At 44.5% G+C, this 19,174-nt stretch overlaps 1 protein-coding gene across 4 annotated transcripts in view; it reads right to left on the bottom strand.

Moving 5' to 3' along the window:
• The window catches only part of NECTIN1 (nectin cell adhesion molecule 1), a 437,281-nt gene that overhangs the window by 286,261 nt on the left and 131,846 nt on the right, over positions 1-19,174 (bottom strand). For all 4 annotated transcript variants that reach the window (XM_075329184.1, XM_075329186.1, XM_075329187.1 and 1 more), the window contains exons 2-4: positions 17,560-17,910; positions 5,941-6,243; positions 3,279-3,396 (exon numbers count right to left, since the gene is read on the bottom strand). In XM_075329184.1, the coding sequence (XP_075185299.1) occupies positions 3,279-3,396; positions 5,941-6,243; positions 17,560-17,910 (772 nt within the window). The remainder of the gene's footprint in view (positions 1-3,278; positions 3,397-5,940; positions 6,244-17,559; positions 17,911-19,174) is intronic.

Genomic DNA, 19,174 nt, shown 5'->3' on the forward strand with positions numbered 1-19,174 from the left:
ATCCCGGGAGAGATGGTAGGGTGCAGCTGAGATGTTGTCCCCTCCGTGGGCAGGGGTTGGTGATCCCGGGGCCCGATGGCCAATCACTGACAGAGTCGTAGGTAAACCAAAACGGCCGGATGGACGGGTCCCGCAGCCGGCTGCAGTGTTGTTGTTGTGCTCTCCTCGGACGGCTGATGGTGGCTGTCTTTCCCTGCACCTTTGAGAATGTTCTTGACTCCTGTGGTTGCCCACCGGTAGTCCGCTCCCCGGCGTATAGGTGCCGTAGGAGCCCGTTTTGCCCGCAGGCGCTGGCCCTTGGATCTCTAGCCTGTGGCGGTGGCTGTATATCCTCTCTGGGTGGACGGTTGCCTTCAATCGGGACTTAGTAGTTGGGAAACCCCTGGGGTGCCTGTCACATTCGGATTTGACTATTGACGGCGGCTCCAAGCTTGGTCGGGGTCCGATGGCCCTGCCTGTGTGCTTAGCTTCACTCCGTTCCCCGGTCCGGTACCGGCGGGCCGACGCCCGACCCCGGTCCTTACAGCTCTGCGGAGTTCCACCAACTCCTGCAGACGGCCACCACAGTCTGCCAACCTTGCTTTCAGTGTCTGGCCTCCTACCCAGACACCTGAAGTGTTTACTCCTCTCACTTTCACCTCCAAGACTAAACTGACACTTTTCCCGCCTCCAGGCCTGTGAACTCCTCGGTGGGTGGGGCCAACCGCCTGGCTCCGCCCCACCTGGTGTGGACATCAGACACTGGAGGGAGGCAACAAGGGTTTTTGATTGACTGTTGTAACTGCCTAGGGTGGGGGTGTCTGTGTTGTTATGTATGTTACCACCTGGCTAGTCCAGGACGTCACATTAGGCTATGTTCACATGCAGCTTTTTTTTATGCAAATAAGAAGCAACGTTTTACAGTAGCGGCAAAACTGAGATTTCAGAGCTCTGACGCACACAACTTTATTAAACATGTCATGTGAACAAAACACACATGTAATCTGTACCAAAAAACGCAGTTAAAATACAAAAAACACAAAGCAAAACGTGTTTTGTGCGCAGAGTTTTACTGCAAGGAAAAAATGCAGCAAAAACGGTATGTGTGAACATTGCCTTAGTGTACAGTGTCCATTTTAGGATATGATCATGTATCAGTGTCAAAACATCAGAAATACTGTTTGACAACCGACAACGGATCACTGACTCCGACAAGTGATCACTGACTCCGACAAGTGATCACTGACTCCGACAAGTGATCACTGACTCCGACAAGTGATCACTGACTCCGACAAGTGATCACTGACTCCGACAAGTGATCACTGACTCCGACAAGTGATCACTGACTCCGACAAGTGATCACTGACTCCGACAAGTGATCACTGACTCCGACAAGTGATCACTGACTCCGACAAGTGATCACTGACTCCGACAAGTGATCACTGACTCCGACAAGTGATCACTGACTCCGACAAGTGATCACTGACTCCGACAACTGATCACTGACTCCGACAACTGATCACTGACTCCGACAACTGATCACTGACTCCGACAACTGATCACTGACTCCGACAACTGATCACTGACTCTATTTTGTGTGCCAGCCAGCATAATTTTTAAAATAAAAAATCTTGTGCTTCTGGGATTTGAATCCACAAAGCACCTTTCTTTGGAGACTTTCCATCCTGCGAGCCTTACCACACACCCACAGGATGAAATGATAGTAGATGGTAATTTCCCTTAGTTATGAGGTTAAACATGCAAATATTCAGTGCTTCTATAAGTCATTCTGATGTGTGATATGTGACTTGTTTCACACATCAACCATCACTGGAGTTTATGTGTGAGAAGCAGAATTTAATAAAGTGAAGTTTAATCTTTCTACTCCTGGGATCGAATGCATATACCAAACACCAGAGGCGGCAACATTACCACTCAGCCATACACTGAGGATATAGTGGCTGGCTGTCTTTCTTGCCTTATGAGATTAACCATGCAAATATTCTGTTGTAGTCCTTCTGATTCTCATTCGGATGTCTAATATGTGATTTTCTCACCTATCAAAGTCACCGATCAGAGTCAAACATCATTTGAATTTGGCTTGTAGGAAGTCAGTGTGAAAGGCCCAACGTGATTGAGACACCATTGCATTGTCATATAACCAAATTAGAGGCCAACATCCCTGTAATTGTCACTTGTCAGTTGTCACTGGTTAGTGATCATTTGTCAGAGTCAGTGATGAATTGTCAGAGTCAGTGATGAATTGTCAGAGTCAGTGATGAATTGTCAGAGTCAGTGATGAATTGTCAGAGTCAGTGATGAATTGTCAGAGTCAGTGATGAATTGTCAGAGTCAGTTGTCAGAGTCAGTGATTAATTGTCAGAATCAGTAATCAGTTGTCAGAGTCAGTGATTAATTGTCAGAATCAGTAATCAGTTGTCAGAGTTAGTGATTAGTTGTCAGAATCAGTTGTCAAACAGGGTATTGCTTATGTTTGACACTGATATATGATCATGACCAAAAATGGACACTGTATTAGTGGTACTAGTAGTGGGTGACTTCTTGTGTTCGGAGCCCAGTTGTTTGCTACCTATATAGATAACAAACCCCCCCCCCCCCCCGCTATCTTTACCAGTCTTCACTAATATGTGACCGTCTCCATTTTGGCCATGGCTTTGTTGAATGTTTGCACAATTTAATTAATAAGAACAGAATAATAAAACATCAATCCGCTCAGTCTACTATCCTCATCTATAATGACTCAGATTTTTTCCTCTTCCTTCCCAGCCCCTTGTTTGCTTGTATATCTCTTATCTGCAGACGTCTTTGTTCTAAGTTTCTCCAAAGAGCGCGGCAGCTAATTGTCTGCGGCGGCCTCCATAGACTAGTATATGAGCAGACATTTTAATAACAGTCACATTATTTACAATCACGCTGCTATTGTACTTTGGTGATGACTGAAGGCAATAACGCTTACTAAAAAAAGTCTACCGAGATAAGAACGGGGACAATGGCTGGCAGCAAACATGACAACCCAATCATTCCGCGCCGCCTCCGCTTTATTACATTGTTAAGTAACTGAAATGTAGAAGATAAAGTCAATTAATAATGTAAGATTAACCTAAGATTAGCTGTAATATCATGGAGATGCAAAAATGACTTCCGTGCAGTTATCTGCTACTATCGGCATCCTGGACTGAAAATACTTGATTTGAGCTCCTATATTGTAATATAAGGGGCGTATATCGGAGCAGCCATCATATATGGAGCATGAGAATGTGAATGCGAGGCACACTTACATTCTCCACGTGTATGAGTGAGCGGGAGGATTGGCGTCCGCTCTGCAGGTCAGCTTCACCTCCGGACGCTTCACGTACCAATTACCATCAAAGCCTTCAATCGAGACCTGGGGCTCATCTGGAAGAAGAACAGCAAAATAACAGACTAAATATAGAACAAAAGTAACCACAAATATAGCATGAGGGCTCGCTCACACTGGAGTATAACACGGCTGAGGGCTCTGATGATTTATCAGAGAGCTCTAGCTCCAATATTATCCTACAGAGCAGTGAAAAAAAAAAAAAAAAAAGATTGCAGCATTCTGGGATTGTCAGCGTATATCGGACGGCGCACCCATACAAGTCTATGAGTGAGTGTGAAACATCGGATCGCACTGATGTCATCCAGTCCAATGTATGCACAGATGATGGAGAAGATGGAGACATGAATCTCTCCCTCTTCTCTGCACCTGTGATCTGATTCTCAGATGAGAGAGAATGGAATCACAGTATAAGTACACTCGGATCACGCTCACAGCAGAGTCTGAGCGAATGTCATTAGAATATTACATCCGTTTCTCATATTCTATGCCATACACCAGTGTGACCCTGACTGTAACCTAACACCTGTACCACGATGCACAAGAGGCTGCAAAAAGTGTAATTTCACAACTAACTTAAAAGCGCACCAACCACTAGGTTTTTCCTATATAAACTATAGCCAGTGCTATACTGGTGCGATCATGCTGATTCTATACATACCTTTAGTTGTGAGATCAGATGTATAATTTCTGAAATATAGGCGAGTAAAGTTTGTGAAATGCACTGTTATTTGATTGATAGCAACTAGAGAATATCTAATAGGTGGGTCAGGTTTTGCTTGTTATTCCCACCCCTGTCTGCCTACCTGGCCTTCCTTCCCCTGTCTCTGTTATTGCAGGGGGAGGAAGGAGGGAGGAAGGATAGGGAGAGGAAGGACAGCCAGGCAGCAGACAGGGGAGGGAATAACTAGCAAAACCAAACCCACTTATTTGATTGATAGCAGCTACGGAATATCTAATAGGTGGTTCGGGTTTTGCTAGTTATTCCTGCCCCTGTCTGCTGCCTGTCCTTCCTCCCCCCTGTTCTTCCTCCCTCTTTCCTTCCCCTGTAATAACAGAGACAAGGGGAGGAAGGACAGGCAGGCAGACAGGGGTGGGAAAAACTAGCAAAACCTGACCCACCTATTAGATATTCTGTAGTTATCAATCAAATAACAGTGTATAAATCCGATCTCACAACTAAAGGTATGTAAAGAATCAGCATGATAGTGCCAGTATAGCACTGGCTTTATTTTATATATGAAAAACCATGTGGTTGGTTCCCTTTACAAGATCAATGGCTTTTCCTCTTGTAAATATTAGCCAGCTACGTTTTTCTGTGTCATAATACCTTTCTGAAATGCTATGTGCATGTTGGACTTACTGGATCTGTGTATTTTTTAAACTTTAATAATAAGAATATGCAAATAAATTTGCATTACCCTGATCCAGTGGCCACACCAGTATTTATGGCCGTCAGGCAGGAGCCCTGTGAGCCGCCCCCTGGAATACCAGGCTCTTCTTCTAATTTGTAGGCCCAGTATGACGCCAGCAATACTGTCAGAAAACTCTCTGGAGATGCCAGTAGGTGGGAGGCGGCTCATACGGCTCCAGCCCGCAGCCATACAATACTGATGTGACCGCGGCACCAGGTCCTGGGAATCGCTTTGCTTAGATTTACTTGTTAATTATGTGTATATATCTCATTTTTTGGGACGACAATGTTCTTCAGTGCTAATTAAAAGTGATATAAATTTTGTCAATATTTTTCTGTGATTCACTAATTCTAATTGACAAAATTAATTGGGGTTAGAAAATTTGTTCAGGAAGCAGCCCAATAAGTGATTTATTGCTGGAATCAGGGTCTCTGTACCTACAACGTGCTGCTCTCAGATAACATTTAGAGTAAACTATAGTTTCAGCTTCGAAGGAGAATCGTTCAAAGGCTTCACTCGGTTGGCCGTAAAGTGGGCTTAATTTAACATCCATGTTTTGAGCTTGAACTAAGAGCATCATAAAGCCCTAAATTACTGATAGTTTGGACCATAAAACCTTTGGTCAGGACTGAGAAGTGTCACTCAAATGGTAACATGTGTCTTAATTACTGCCAATCCTAAATCTGACAGTTTTGGTGCAAATTTGACAAAATGTTGTCAAAATTTTTGAGCCAAAGGCCAGAGTGGATTCATATGAAAGGAATGACAAAGACCCAAACTGATGTATTTGGCTCAGAAATATACATTTAAAACTGTAACAAAGACTCCATATAAAACTTCAGGAAAGAGAACCAGAGGCCTAGACTCACCCTCCACAAGCGCCAACCACAGAGACTTCCTGCCATTTTAACGCAGATTTATATACATGATCCCTCGTCCGCAGGTACTCACATTGTACACTCACTCACATTGTCCACTCACTCACATTGTCCACTCAAATACTCACATTGTACACTCACTCACATTGTCCACTCACTCACATTGTACACTCACTCCCATTGTACACTCACTCCCATTGTACACTCACTCCCATTGTACACTCACTCCCATTGTACACTCACTCCCATTGTACACTCAGATACTCACATTGTACACTCAGATACTCACATTGTATGCTCAGAGTGGTGTTTCTCGTAACTCGCTCTGTTTGGTAATTGATGACACAGGTAAGGGACTGCCGGTGAGCCTCCCGAGTTGGCATGAGTTTGTATCGGCTGATCACGGTCACAGTGCCATTATCGTTCTTGATCTCTTGATACTCCGCCTCCCCTTTTAGCTTGGTTTCCCACGTTATGGTGCTTGGAGGTTTTCCGTTGGCTGATGTGCAAGTGGCAACAACGACCTTCTCTTTTGACCTTGGATTTGCAACCAGCAGTTTGGAAGTTTCTTCCATGTTATTGGTAGGTTTGGCTAAAAAAAAAAAAACAAGCAATCAATTACATTCAGCATATTATTATGCACAAACCCAACATTGAAAAGAAATATGAAACACTCGTAGTTTCCTAATGCATAAAATGTGCTCATACTGAAGGGAAGAGCTCTTGAAGCTCAACAACTATTAATCATTAATATTCTTGTAAATAATTTACTAGTAAAATCTGTGTTTTCCACCTTTGAGGAACATTTGTGGGAACAAGAAGGATCCCATAGTGTTAACAATTCAGATTACAACCAATGGTGTTGCCTCCGACAACCGGTCACTCTTCTTCAGTCATTTTGTAAGCAGAGAAGGCCATTATCTGATTGGTTAATATGACCAGTATCTTAAATTCCACAAACAAAGTTACACAGGTTGAAAGAAAGAAACAGGTCCATCAAGGTCATCCTTTTTTCACCAGTTATATATTCTCTGTCATTAGATTACATTTTCAAGCCCTTTTTTAATGGCGCTATAGTGTCTGCCATTACTTCCACTTGCGCTAGGGCATTCCACAGTCTGACTGCTCTAACTGTAAAGAATGCTTTCCAATTTAGCAATCAGATTCGCCTTTCCTCCACATGCAATGAATGGTCCCTGGTCCCCTGTATGGAATAAGTCATTTTCAAGTTTGTATTGACAACAAAATGTATACATAAAAATTAGATCTGCTCTAAGGCATTTGTTTTCTAACCTAGTTCCTGACATAATACTGTATCCAAAGCAAAGCAAAGTTCACTAAAATTTAATACATTGACTGTATTAACAACCATGTTGACCTAATTGTGCCGTCATTTGGAATTTCCAAAATGTAATTTGGCCATTATTGGCATTCGTAAATCTTGCGGGCAGGGGCCAGACCATAGCTAAGGGGCTGCTCATGGATGCTCGGATCCTGGGCTTTACTGTGGCTCGAGTGGGAACCGGACCCGGGCTCGAGTAGCGGTCCGCCACCCACAAGTGAAAAAGGGGATATTTACAAAAGAGATTGTCTGTGACGCCACCCGTGGGTTGCGGTGATGAGATGGTGGCACCGCCGCTGACTCTGGAGACCGTGCCCAGGACTGATGGAGCGGGGCAGCAAGGTGGGATCTCCTCCACGGGTAGGGGAGTTGTAGTCCCGGGGCCCAGGGTAATGTGAGAGGTTGCAGGGAGCAGTCTTTAGGAGGCAGGAATTAGAGCACTTACAGTAGGTAGTCGTGGTGCTGGATGAGGCTGTATTGATGTGGAGGGTCAGTAAACACACAGTCTGTTTGGTCAACCAACTTGCCAAATGGCCGGTCACCTTTGGCGGGTGTCTTCGGGTCCCACACCCAGATGTACAGCCAGGGCCCTTCCTTCCACTCTCTCTGTCTGTCTCCCTCGTGTCTGGACTAGTCCGTTTGAACGGCCTCCAGACTGGGTCCCCTCTCCCGGCACCGGCGGGCTACAACCCTGTCCCGGTCGTCTCAGGTTTCCCGCGACCAGATCTCCGTCGCCTGTGGCCCTCACTGCCACCTAGTCCGGTAGTCCAGGGCTCCAACCCCGACTACCAGCTTTACCAGGGAGCTCCAAGCTTCTGCCTGTCAGAGCTTCACTGACTACTGCACAACTGAACTTAACTCCTCTCGCCCCCTCCCTTTTTTCTGGGGAGGGGGTGAGTAGGGCCTGATTGGCTGGTGTACATCTGTGTGGGGATTGTGTAGCTGCCAAGGAGAATTAACTCTTTCTGTGACTACCTGATTTTGCCAGGGCATCACAAACACTGGAGATGGTGAATTCCCCCCCCCACTAAATAGAGATTCAGGTGAATCAGTTCCATTCACCTAAATGCTAGCAACGATGGCTGCAGAGCTGTTTGTAACAATCATGATACACATGACTTAAGCCTGGTTCATACGGCTGTATGAAAACCTTGGCCAGTGACGGCCACAAACTGCGGCCGTGGCTCAGTTCTGTGTGCTTGACTAGAAGTCATGTGACTCAGAAGAGGACTGAAGCGTAAATTGGGGAAGATGGAAATCGTGGAGTATATTTATATATCTGCACTAGACTACATATACAGTTAGGTCCATAAATATTTGGACAGTGACACAAGTTTTGGCATTTTATCTGATTACTAAAACAATTACAAATAGTTATATAATTAATATGGGCTTAAAGTTCACACTTTCAGCTAGATTTTCAGGGTATTCACATACTAATTGGAGTAAGGGTTTAGGAATTATAGCTCTTTCATATGGAGCTGCCTCTTTTTCTAGGGACCAAAATAATGTGACAAATATCTTAAAAGCTCTTTAATGGACTGCAGAGGCTATTTCCTCATTAACCCCTCAATTAAGCAGGTGAAAGATCTGGAGCTGATTCCAGGTGAGGCATTTGTATTTGGAAGTAAATTCTGGGAATCCACAGCATGCTGTAAAAGGCGCTCTCAATGGAAGAGAAACAAATCATCATTGGCCTGAGAAAAGAAGAAATCCATCATATAACAGAAATGTTAGGAGTGGACAAATCAAGTTTGGTAAGTTGCAAAAAAAAAAAAGAGTCAACCGGTGAGCTTGGGAAAGACTTGGACATTCATGGAACACTGCATTGGTGGATGATCGCACAAGCCTTTCCATGGTGAAAAAAAAACCCTTCACCACATCCAAGTGAAGAACACTATCTGGGAAGTAGGTGTTTCAAGTATCTGTCTACCATAATGGGAAGACGTCATGAGAGCAAATACAGAGGGATTACCAGAAGGTGCAAACCAGTAATCAGCCTGAAAAATAGAAATGCCAGCTTACACTTTGCCCCAAAAATCTTAAGAAGTTCTGGATATGCATCCTAGAGACAGATGAAACTAAGAGCAATCTGTACCAGAATGATGGGAAGAAGAAAGTATGGACAAGGCTTGGTATGGCTCATAAACTAAAGCACACCCCATTCTCTGTAAAGCATGGTGGAGGTATGACTTCTTATGGCCCTGGGTCACAGGAGGTTTTTTTTTCAAAGCAAAGAAGTGTAATATTCTGCAATCGCAGAGTCAATCACCGGATTTCAAGCCCATCGGGCATGAATTTCACATGCTTACGACAAAACGTAAGGCAGAAAGACCCACAGGCAGCAACTGAAGTTAACTGCAGTAAAGGAGGCAAAGCACCACAAAGGAGGAAGCCTAGCAATAGTGACTTTCAGGCCGTCATTGCCTGCAAAGGATTCTCTACAAAGTATTAAAAATGAACATTTTATTTATAGTAAAGTAAATTTGTCCAATTACTTTTGAGCCCCTGAAATAAGGAGGCTTTGTAGGAAAATGGTTGTAATTCCTAAACGTTTAATAGGATATTTTTGTTCAATACCTGTAATTATACCTGAAAGGCTACAAGACAGTTACATTTCAGTTGTTTCATATTAAATAAAAAATAAATGCCATGTAGAGCTCAAATCACAAAGATTCGGTCACTGACAAATATTTCTGGACAATAACTGTAAATTTACACAGGTTTATGCAATAGAATGTTTTGTGGAAGTGCTTCTTTAATGAAAGATACCTAGGATTACACATCATTATCAGATCAGTTTGGGTCTAACCACATGTAACTGAAACATCAGTTGATTCTATGGGTCACAACAATCCAGCAAATACAGGGGTCTCCATGCATAGCTCTGGATATTTGGTTGTGGCTGTATCTAGTCCTCCTTCACTTAAACATGTCTGAGCTGATGCAAAACTGTAGTACCAGGTACAGTTGGCACAACATGCACAGAGCTACAGTACCATGTACAGCTGGCACAATATTCAGAGATGTGCAATACCACGTACAGTTGGCACAATATGCACAAAGCTACGGTACCAGGTACATTTGGCACAATATGTACAGAGCTAGCTGTGATACCAGGTACAGCTGGCACAGTATGTATAGAGCTGTGGTGCCAGGTACAGCTAGCACAATATATACAGGGCTATGGTACAAGGTACAGATGGCACAATATGTACAGAGCTGTGGTACCAGGTACAGATGGCACAATATGTACAGAGCTGTGGTACCAGGTAGAGCTGGCACCAGATGCACAGAGCTACAGTACCAGGTACAGCTGGCACAGTATATCCAGAGCTGCAGTACCATGTACAGCTAATACAATATGCACAGAGCTACGGTACCATGCACAGCTGGCACAATATGCAAAAAGCTACGGTACTAGGTACAGCTGGCACAATATGTACAGAGCTGCGGAACTTGGTACAGCTGGCATATTATGTATAGAGCTGTGGTACCAGGTACAGCTGGCACAATGTGTACAGAGCTGCGGTACCAGGTACAGCTGGCACAATGTGTACAGAGCTGCAGTACCAGGTACAGCTGGCACAGAACATAGAGAGCTGCAGTACCATGCACAGCTGGCACCATATGCACAGAACTATGGTACCAGGTACAGCTGGTACAATATGTACAGAGATGCAGTACCAGGTACAATTGGCACAATATGTACAGAGCTGTAGTGCCAGGTACAATTGGCATGATATGTACAAAGCTGTGGTACCAGGCACAGTGGCACAGTATGGACAGAGCATTGCCTACTTAACACTGGAAAGGGTGTAGCACTTACCACAGTGGTGTGGCCCCTCAATCAGGTGACAAGTCGGGGTCTGATATTAACAACCCATTCTGAGAACAGGTGATCAATTTTTAAGACACTCATTTTAAAAATTACAGGGGGGTCTCTATGTCTTGCAGAAGTCTTGTGTTCGAGCAAGTCAATTACAGTAGTGAGTAACAGAGGATTGGAAAGAAAAATGTAAAGCAACAATTCCATTGATGCAGCTCAGAAATATTATTCCCATTGTGTTTCTTATGTGATTAAGAAGATCCAACCTCCCTAAATGAATTTGACTCATAAAACTCTAGTGGGTTTACATGTCGGCAACCTGTGCTAGACGTAATTACTGTAAATACGCCATGAAATAATATCTTCTACTGCAGCCTATAAAAACACAAAAAGTCGCAAGGTAAGGACATCAAAACCTGTATCTGATGAGTCAGATGGACCGAGGGCGAGACAAACATCAGGAGCCAATTATATGTGTGCAAGGTGTTTAGTGTGAGATTGATCCCATAGTCACCATTATGTATATGGGTGTATATATGACATAGGTACCTCTACCCCTACTTAATCTGAAAAATCACCTTACTCTTGTCTGGTGAGCAGACCATATGACATCAGGGGTCTTGTAACCATAACACAATAATTATACAAATAGTATGCAACTAATGGTCATACTGTAAAGGTTTGGACTATGAAGCCAAATGCAGGAAAAAAGTCACCTCCCATCTACAAAAAAAGGTTCACCCTTCAAAGAGGGTGTCCAGAAATGTAAGTTGGTAAGAGCCAGAAACGGTAAAGAATAAAAACCACCAACACGTGCCCATTAATTCCTCTACGGCCGACTGGTCCCCCAACAGTGATCTCCCTGCTCATCCTACATAAGACTGCTGCAGCCAATCATTAGCCTTAAAAGGAGTTGTCTGATGACACAAAATTATCACCCATCCATTGACTGCTGGGCAGTGATGATGAACAATTTTTTTCACTGACCGAATCGGTGTGAAAAAGAAAATCTTAGCATGCAAAATTTTCCACCGAGAATTGGACGGCACTTGCCTATTCAAGTCTATGAGTATGTGACGCCCCAGGGCTATGGGATACTCGGCCCTGGGCGTATGTGACACTCAGGGGAGTTGTGGTCATGGCCGATGCCCGGTTCTGTGACCCTGGGGGTCGATCCGAATAAAAAGGGGGTACAAATAAAATAAAATAAAAGGAGTTTGTCGACTACGCCACTTGTGGTGTGCAGCCAGGTTATTTGAAGCTGCCGCTGCAGGGTCCTGCTGGGGATGGTGGAGTAATGCAGCTTAGGTGTTTTTGGCCCTCCGCAAGTGTGACGCCCTGGGCAAGCCAGGGGTCACAGGTCAACACACCACCACACCCTACACCCCAGTTAGGCACACCAGTTAACCCAAAAATCCTTGTTGCCTTCCTCCAGGGGCTGATGTTCACACCAGGGGGTGGGCCAGGCAGTTGGCTCCGCCCACCGAGGAGTTCACAGCTCTGGAGGCGGGTAGAACCAGGCAGTTCAGTTCAGGAGGTGAAGGAGAAAACATGAGTTGAGTTAAGGAAGTGAAAGTAGAAGGAAGTGAAGTGGTAGAGGAGCAAAGGAGAAAACTGGAGAAAAGGAGAAAAAGTGAGAGTAGGAAAGCCTGAAGTTGGTCCAGCTGTGTGCAGGACAGAGTCAGCAAGGTCAGCAACGGCGGCGATTGTCCGGAGGGGTGACCGTTTGGAAGTTCCTGGAAGGACCGCGGACGGGTGGTGGCCCGGCGGTCTGGAGCAGTGTACAAAGGACAGTCAGCACCAGGGCAGGGGCCTCTCGGACCCCGGCAAGGCTAGGAGTCGCCATAATTTGCCAAATCCGTCAGTGAAGGGGACGTCGATCCCCCAACAACCAAGTCCCGATTGAAGGCAACAGCCCAACCATTACAGTAGAGACACCGCCACCGCCAGGGCACCAGTTTCTAAGGGCCAGCGCCTGCGGGCAAAGAGTAGAGCTCCTCCGGTCCAGCTTGAAGCCGGGGAGCGGGTTACCGGTGGGAACCCATCGAAACCATCAACAACATTAGGTGCAGGAAAAGGGGCATCACCGTCACCTACTGGGGAAGCAAGTGCAGCCGTCCGTGGGAACCGTCTTTCCAGCCGTGTGTTTTACCGAGAACTGTGTCATCGTCTCAGGCTGAGTGAGTACCACAGTGCCGCAAGGCACCGCGCTGCCCCCGTGTCCCTGCGCCCACCAGGCCCTGCGTCTCCCACCTCATCACTGGGCCCCGGGATCACCAACCCCTACCCACGGAGGGGCAACACAACAACTTGCTGCTTCACACCATCACTCCCGGGATCCCCACACAGAGCAGCGGTGGTGTTAACAACTCACCACAACCGTGGGTGGCGTCACGGACAATAACCAATCCCTACACCCAAAATCCCCTTTCACTCACGGGCGAGGAGCGCCGCTCGAGAACCCCTGGGATCCGGCCCACCGCTCGAGCCACCACTGAGCAGCAGCAGCCGGACCCGAGCAGAGGGGTGAGCGCAGTGCTGACACCCTCCTCCCCGCCCGCGACACAAGCAGGGCTGGACCCCAGCAGTAGGTGATGGGGGTTATAGTGGGGAACAGTCAGTGTGAGTGTATGGAGGCGGTAAGGAAACATTCCACACCAGTATTGCAGTTTTAACTTGCCTTGTCTTTACTTGGTTTCAGTGTTTGGACCCGCGGGTGTCGGTTCCAGGTGTTCCCGCTCCCCTTGTTCTCCGTGCTAGCTGTGACCTGGGTTGGCTGTCCTCCATGCACACTTGTTGTTGATGGGCTTCCGTGGCCTAGAGCTGCTTGGGAACCCCTCCGTTTCTGTCTTGATCCTACTTCAGGCAGCCTGGACTATTTCAGGGGGTCAATCCCCGGTCCCCTCTTTGCTGCTAATGCTTCAGACTCATTGGTTGGCGATGGACCCTGGAGATCTTGTCACCTAGCAGATTTTACAGTTGACCATAAGGTGTCCTGCTGTCCTAGGGTCTGCCCCCCTTGCCTCGTGCTGAGTCTTGTGAGTCTTGGTTCCAGACTTCCACAAGCGTCCCGCCGTCCTTGGAGTATTCCACTTCCACAGGTAACTCACGGTTCCTGGAGTCCTAGTTCCTTACTCCACAGTCCCTCAATCCTGTTACAGTACTCCATTGTTATTTTAGGTCTTTTCCTTTCTGTACTGCTCACTCTTTCACTCCTCCGACTACTACTATCAACTCCTCTCTCCTTTTCTCCCTTTTTTTGACTGACTGAAACCAACTTCCTCCTGCCAACTTTCCAACTGACCACTGGCCCCTCCCATTGCTGGGTCTCTCCCTACAGATTGGTTGGTGTCTATCCAATCAGTGCCCATCCCTTTTACATGTTGCTAGGCAGTCTCCCAGTCTGGTGTTGGGGTATGTATGTGACCTGAAGGTGCTGGTCTGTTAACTTGCATGGATATTCCGGGGTTTGGGTTTCCACGTTCCCATTTGTGGCACCTGGTACCACAGGGGTGCTACAAGTACATGACAAACCACACTTGGATCGCATGCGAGTGCGGTCTGATTTTCATGGACTTCAATGTAGAATATTGTGGCACTTCTGATATAAGTGGGGTGAACAGGTAGGGTCCAAACCCGTGTTTAGTAAAAAATAAAACCTGGCACTCCCAAAACATGGACTGACCTAATGGAGAAGGTGAAGAATTTTTTTTTTTATTCCCACCTCCATGAAAAACTGAGCACACTCTGATAAGACTCTAATTAGAGTTTCTCAGATGGAGAGAAAACAGCCCTGTAACCATAGCCTATTGGGGATAACATTTTCCAGTTTGGGGTAGAAACTCACCATTCTGTTGATCAGTGTGGGTTCCATTGTTCAACAAGGTACCACATGACAACTGATCATTTTTCACCGGGCTAGTCCTTAATGGTCACATCCCACGCATGAAGCATCATGGCTGAATAATTGGCTGCAGGTGTGTAGTTATTCCACACTCCAGTTGCTGAATGTTTTTTTATACTGTATTGTATGGCAATCCTATATATACAGTGTGTACAGAGACATATCGGTCAGCAAATGCAGACCTTCATCAGACACTACATGATATAGAAAACCACAGTAACAAGAGGCTATACAGTGAAGAAATGACTGTAAAGAGCAGCAATATAGATATATTATACACTGAAGCTCACCTAAGAAAATTAGTGTGGGCATCTGGGGTGACCCAGAAACAAAGGGACTTGTACTGAAATGAAAGAGTGGTGATTTAATGGCCAGATGATGCGACCATGTAGTACAGAAGTAGGAATGAGCAGGCTCTGTGTATTGATTACCATTCCTAATCCTATATCACACACCTTCTTGCTTCTGGGTCATTCCGGGCAGCCACATCAATACTCATTTCCAGTGGTTGTGCTTCTATATCCGGATCCCCTCGGCACACTTCGGCACCTTCTATAGAGCAACAGTTGCTAAATTTCTTCAGTGCTATCCTGCTTGTTCTTCTATCCTCTTCTGCTATCCGGTGAGATCCAGTCTTTAATATATTTATTTTGCCTCTCCTTATGGTTGCATTCATTTTACAGCCTGCAACTGATCACATTAGTCTATTGTCCTATACATACAGTACAATTGTCAAACAAAAGACCAAAAAGGATATAGTATCAGGGGTACATTATACCGTAAGCCCACAGCGATGAACAACCTCCTGAGATGGGAAAGTCAACATCCAGTCCCCCTCAAAAGAGGCATCCCCAAGGGTCAATTCTTGTGTCTCAGGAGGAATTGTTCGTTGTTGTCGGATTTTAATCATGAGGCACAAGCTCTGAAAGAAAGATATCATGATAGGGGCTACCCCTCTCATATTATTGAACTGGCAGCTAACCATGCCAAAAACTGTAGTGATGGGGTGATCATCTAATTCCAAAATCTAGAGAAGACTCCACTTCAGTCACCCGTCTAGTTGGCACCTTTGATGACCACAATGCACGTATTCTCTCTATTTTGAAAAAACATTGGGGGATTCCATTGGCGGACCCGGATATTAGAGAATTTATCCCACATTATCCAAGTATTACATACAGGAGGGGTAAATCAATCAAGGATTATGTAACACACAGCCACTTTATGCCCCCGAGGACAACTGGCACCTTATAATTAGTGATGGGCGAATAGTAACTATTCGTGTTCGGATAATGCTTAGTGAATACCGAATACTTTGCCAGTATTTGTCATGACAAGAAAAATGCTCGGGTTCCTCACTGACTCCCATTAGGTTCGTTATTCGTGATGAATACTGGAATAGCACTTTGGGATTTGTTACGAATAATCCAAACACGAATGGTTACTATTCTACCATCACTAATAAAAACAACGTGCAAATGATTCATAAAACAATTAGACTGGCGAATATCTTCATACATTTGTCGTAACATTGTGGAATCCTTCTAGAGCACCCATGAACCTTGGAGAGCCGTATATCTCCAACATATATGATTGGCTATTGAATCATGGATGTGGTGTCATCTTGGAGAGGGTAAATAATGCCTCTCCTTATACTTTTATTTTATACCAAGGTCTTTGGCAAATTTCTTAAAATTCCAGACAACCCTTTATCTCTTTGAAGTATACCATTGTCAGTGGTAGAATAAAAAGCCTTGGAACTTTTTTCAAGACCATTTTGTGAGGTAAACCTTCAAAGAATGAGGAGATCTAATGACTTTGTTTATTTCTAGACTTCCATCAGATTTTCCATACAGAGATTGTAGCCTGTCGGGTGGGGTTGTGATTTGTTACCGAGATTAAGTGTGTTGAGATATTGTATAATAACAATTATGACATCTGTCATAAACCCACAGAAACAAGCTCATGTTGACCTTGTGTCATAGCTGCTGGGGTTGAAGATCTTGCAATCACAATTGAACCCTTATTCAAGTGTGGACAGGACGTTCTTCAGCTGCCCTATAAGTAGTCCTTGTACACACATACAGCATTTTTCGCTAATATCACATTCTATACGGTATGAATATTATTCCCCTTATTTCCTCATAAATAATAATTTATTTTTACCAACATTTAAGAGAGCAAAATTCAGGACTTTTAAAACCCACCAGAGTCCTGTAAATTGCCCCCAAATAAGCCCTCATGGGAGTGGTTTTGTTACTCAGGCCCTTTGGTACTCGTAAATTGTTCTTGGGTTGTCCCACCAAAATCAAGCTAGTTTGTGAGCATGGTATTGGTGAACACAGCCCTCACTTCTCTCATTATATTGCTAATTTTGAGTAGGACTCTTATTTTTCTCATTAAATTGTTAATTTGTTATGTAACCTGATTTTTTTTCTTCCACGTAGCCTTTGGATTGTGCTGTGGGTTACAATGGCATTAGGTTGTAGGTGCAGGCATTATTAGAGGCCCAAGTATAGTGGAATAATCATGATTAATATTTGTAAATGGGTCTTTGGGTCATTTGATTGGTCATCATTATCAGATCGGCGGGCATTTGGAACCCGGCAACTCCCCCAATTAGTTGTTGCAATACCCAATTCTGTCCAATGTGTAGAGGCCGCTGCCGAGTACTGCAGAACAGCTCGTATTAGAGACTCAGAGAGGAATAAGAAGATCTTGTATATGAGCATTTTGCCTGGGCCTAGTCCCTACCTGCCATATAATAATAATCTAAGGATATGTCATCAATATCATAAGACGGTGGAACCACTCTAACAAAAACATAACTTACCTAGTACTGTGAGGTTGAGTTGACTTTCACGGTTTCCCGTAGGAAAAGTTGCAAATTCGCAGATGTACGCCCCCTCATCTTCTAGCTGTAGATTACTAATTTGGATGGTACCATCACGGTGTGAGGGACTTTGGAAGACCACACGTTCTTTGTATGGAGAGAGGATAGAGACGCCCATAGAGGGGTTGAAAATGGCCACATTTTGCTTAGAACCATTTGTTGATTTTTGCCATGTAACCTGAGTGATCTTTACATTAGGTTGAGGATTGTGTAAGCTACAGTGAAGTATGACATCCGTGCCAACACATCCCGATACTGTGTTGTTTACATGTACTATTTGAGAATGAACACCTACAAAGGGAGATAAAAAAAAACATTTCAGGTTAAAGTGTCCGAAATTACAACAAAATACACAAAAGAGCAGTATGTAGATAGATATCTGAATGTGGAACCTTGGGTTACACCACATAATGATGACCCAAGTCAACACATGCCCACTATTCACATCACTGCAGCAATGTTACTCAAAAGTTACTCAACAAGCACATCCTCCAGTGATACCAGACTGTCCTCTTAAATGGAAATATGGAAAAACATGGCTGCTTTCTTGAGGGAACAGCACCACCTATGACCATGTCTCGTGTCTGGCACTGTAAGCCATTGAACTAAATGGAGGCGAGTTGCAATTCCATGGTCAGCAGTGGCACTTTTTTCTCTTCAAAGAAAGTAGCCATGCTTTTTACAGTCTTGGACAACCTCTTTAGTTTTAGGTTGTGGTATGTTTAGTTTTTTTCATATAGCTGGTTAGTATTTTTTCATATAGTTGAATTACGGTTATATACCACACTTGGCACAAGAATATTTCACTAGTGATGAGCGAGCTCTACCATCCTCGGGTGCTCGGTACTCGGGATGAGCAGTCGGATGCTTGGATAGGCTTGACTCGTGCACCAAGTATAATGGAAGTCAATGGGAAACCTGAGTATTTTTCCAGAAGATGTTCCAGAAAAAGTTTGAGTTCCCCAACTTGCATTATACTTGGTGCATAAGTGAAGGTCGTCTGAGCGTCCGACTGCTCATTACGAGCGCCCAAGCATGCTAGAGCTCACACATCACAATAGTTCCCTGTATAGAAAATGTAACAGACACATTTATTAGGGATTATAATGTAGAATTTCATAAAAATGGCACGTGGCCACAATTTATAAATTTGCTTGCCATAATCAGTACAAACAGATCCCACAATACGTGTCCGGTCACAGCTCATTCCAAGAAACTGCTGGCAATAGCGTGATTATCGATTTCCAAATAGTAACAGAATGATCAGTTCTGGACTCTGCAAATTTATTTTATGCATTGAAAAATGTGTTTCCTTTTTTGTAAATTATCTGTTTTTCTGAACAAAAGAAAACGATCTTGCTAGTGCTACATGGGAGGAAGATGATATTCAGCTCTTGCAACATGTATCGATAACCCCCCAAAACACAGAACTGCGTAAAAGCTCATTTTCATACTTTTCACCACGTAGCACTGAAATAACACCCATACTCTGCACACTCTACCCGGTCTACTAGATGAGAGCCAGCAACCTTCCCCCCTTCCCAACCTAAATCTG

This window comes from Anomaloglossus baeobatrachus, chromosome 11 (genome assembly GCF_048569485.1).
Source record: "Anomaloglossus baeobatrachus isolate aAnoBae1 chromosome 11, aAnoBae1.hap1, whole genome shotgun sequence".
Lineage (NCBI taxonomy): Eukaryota > Metazoa > Chordata > Amphibia > Anura > Aromobatidae > Anomaloglossus > Anomaloglossus baeobatrachus.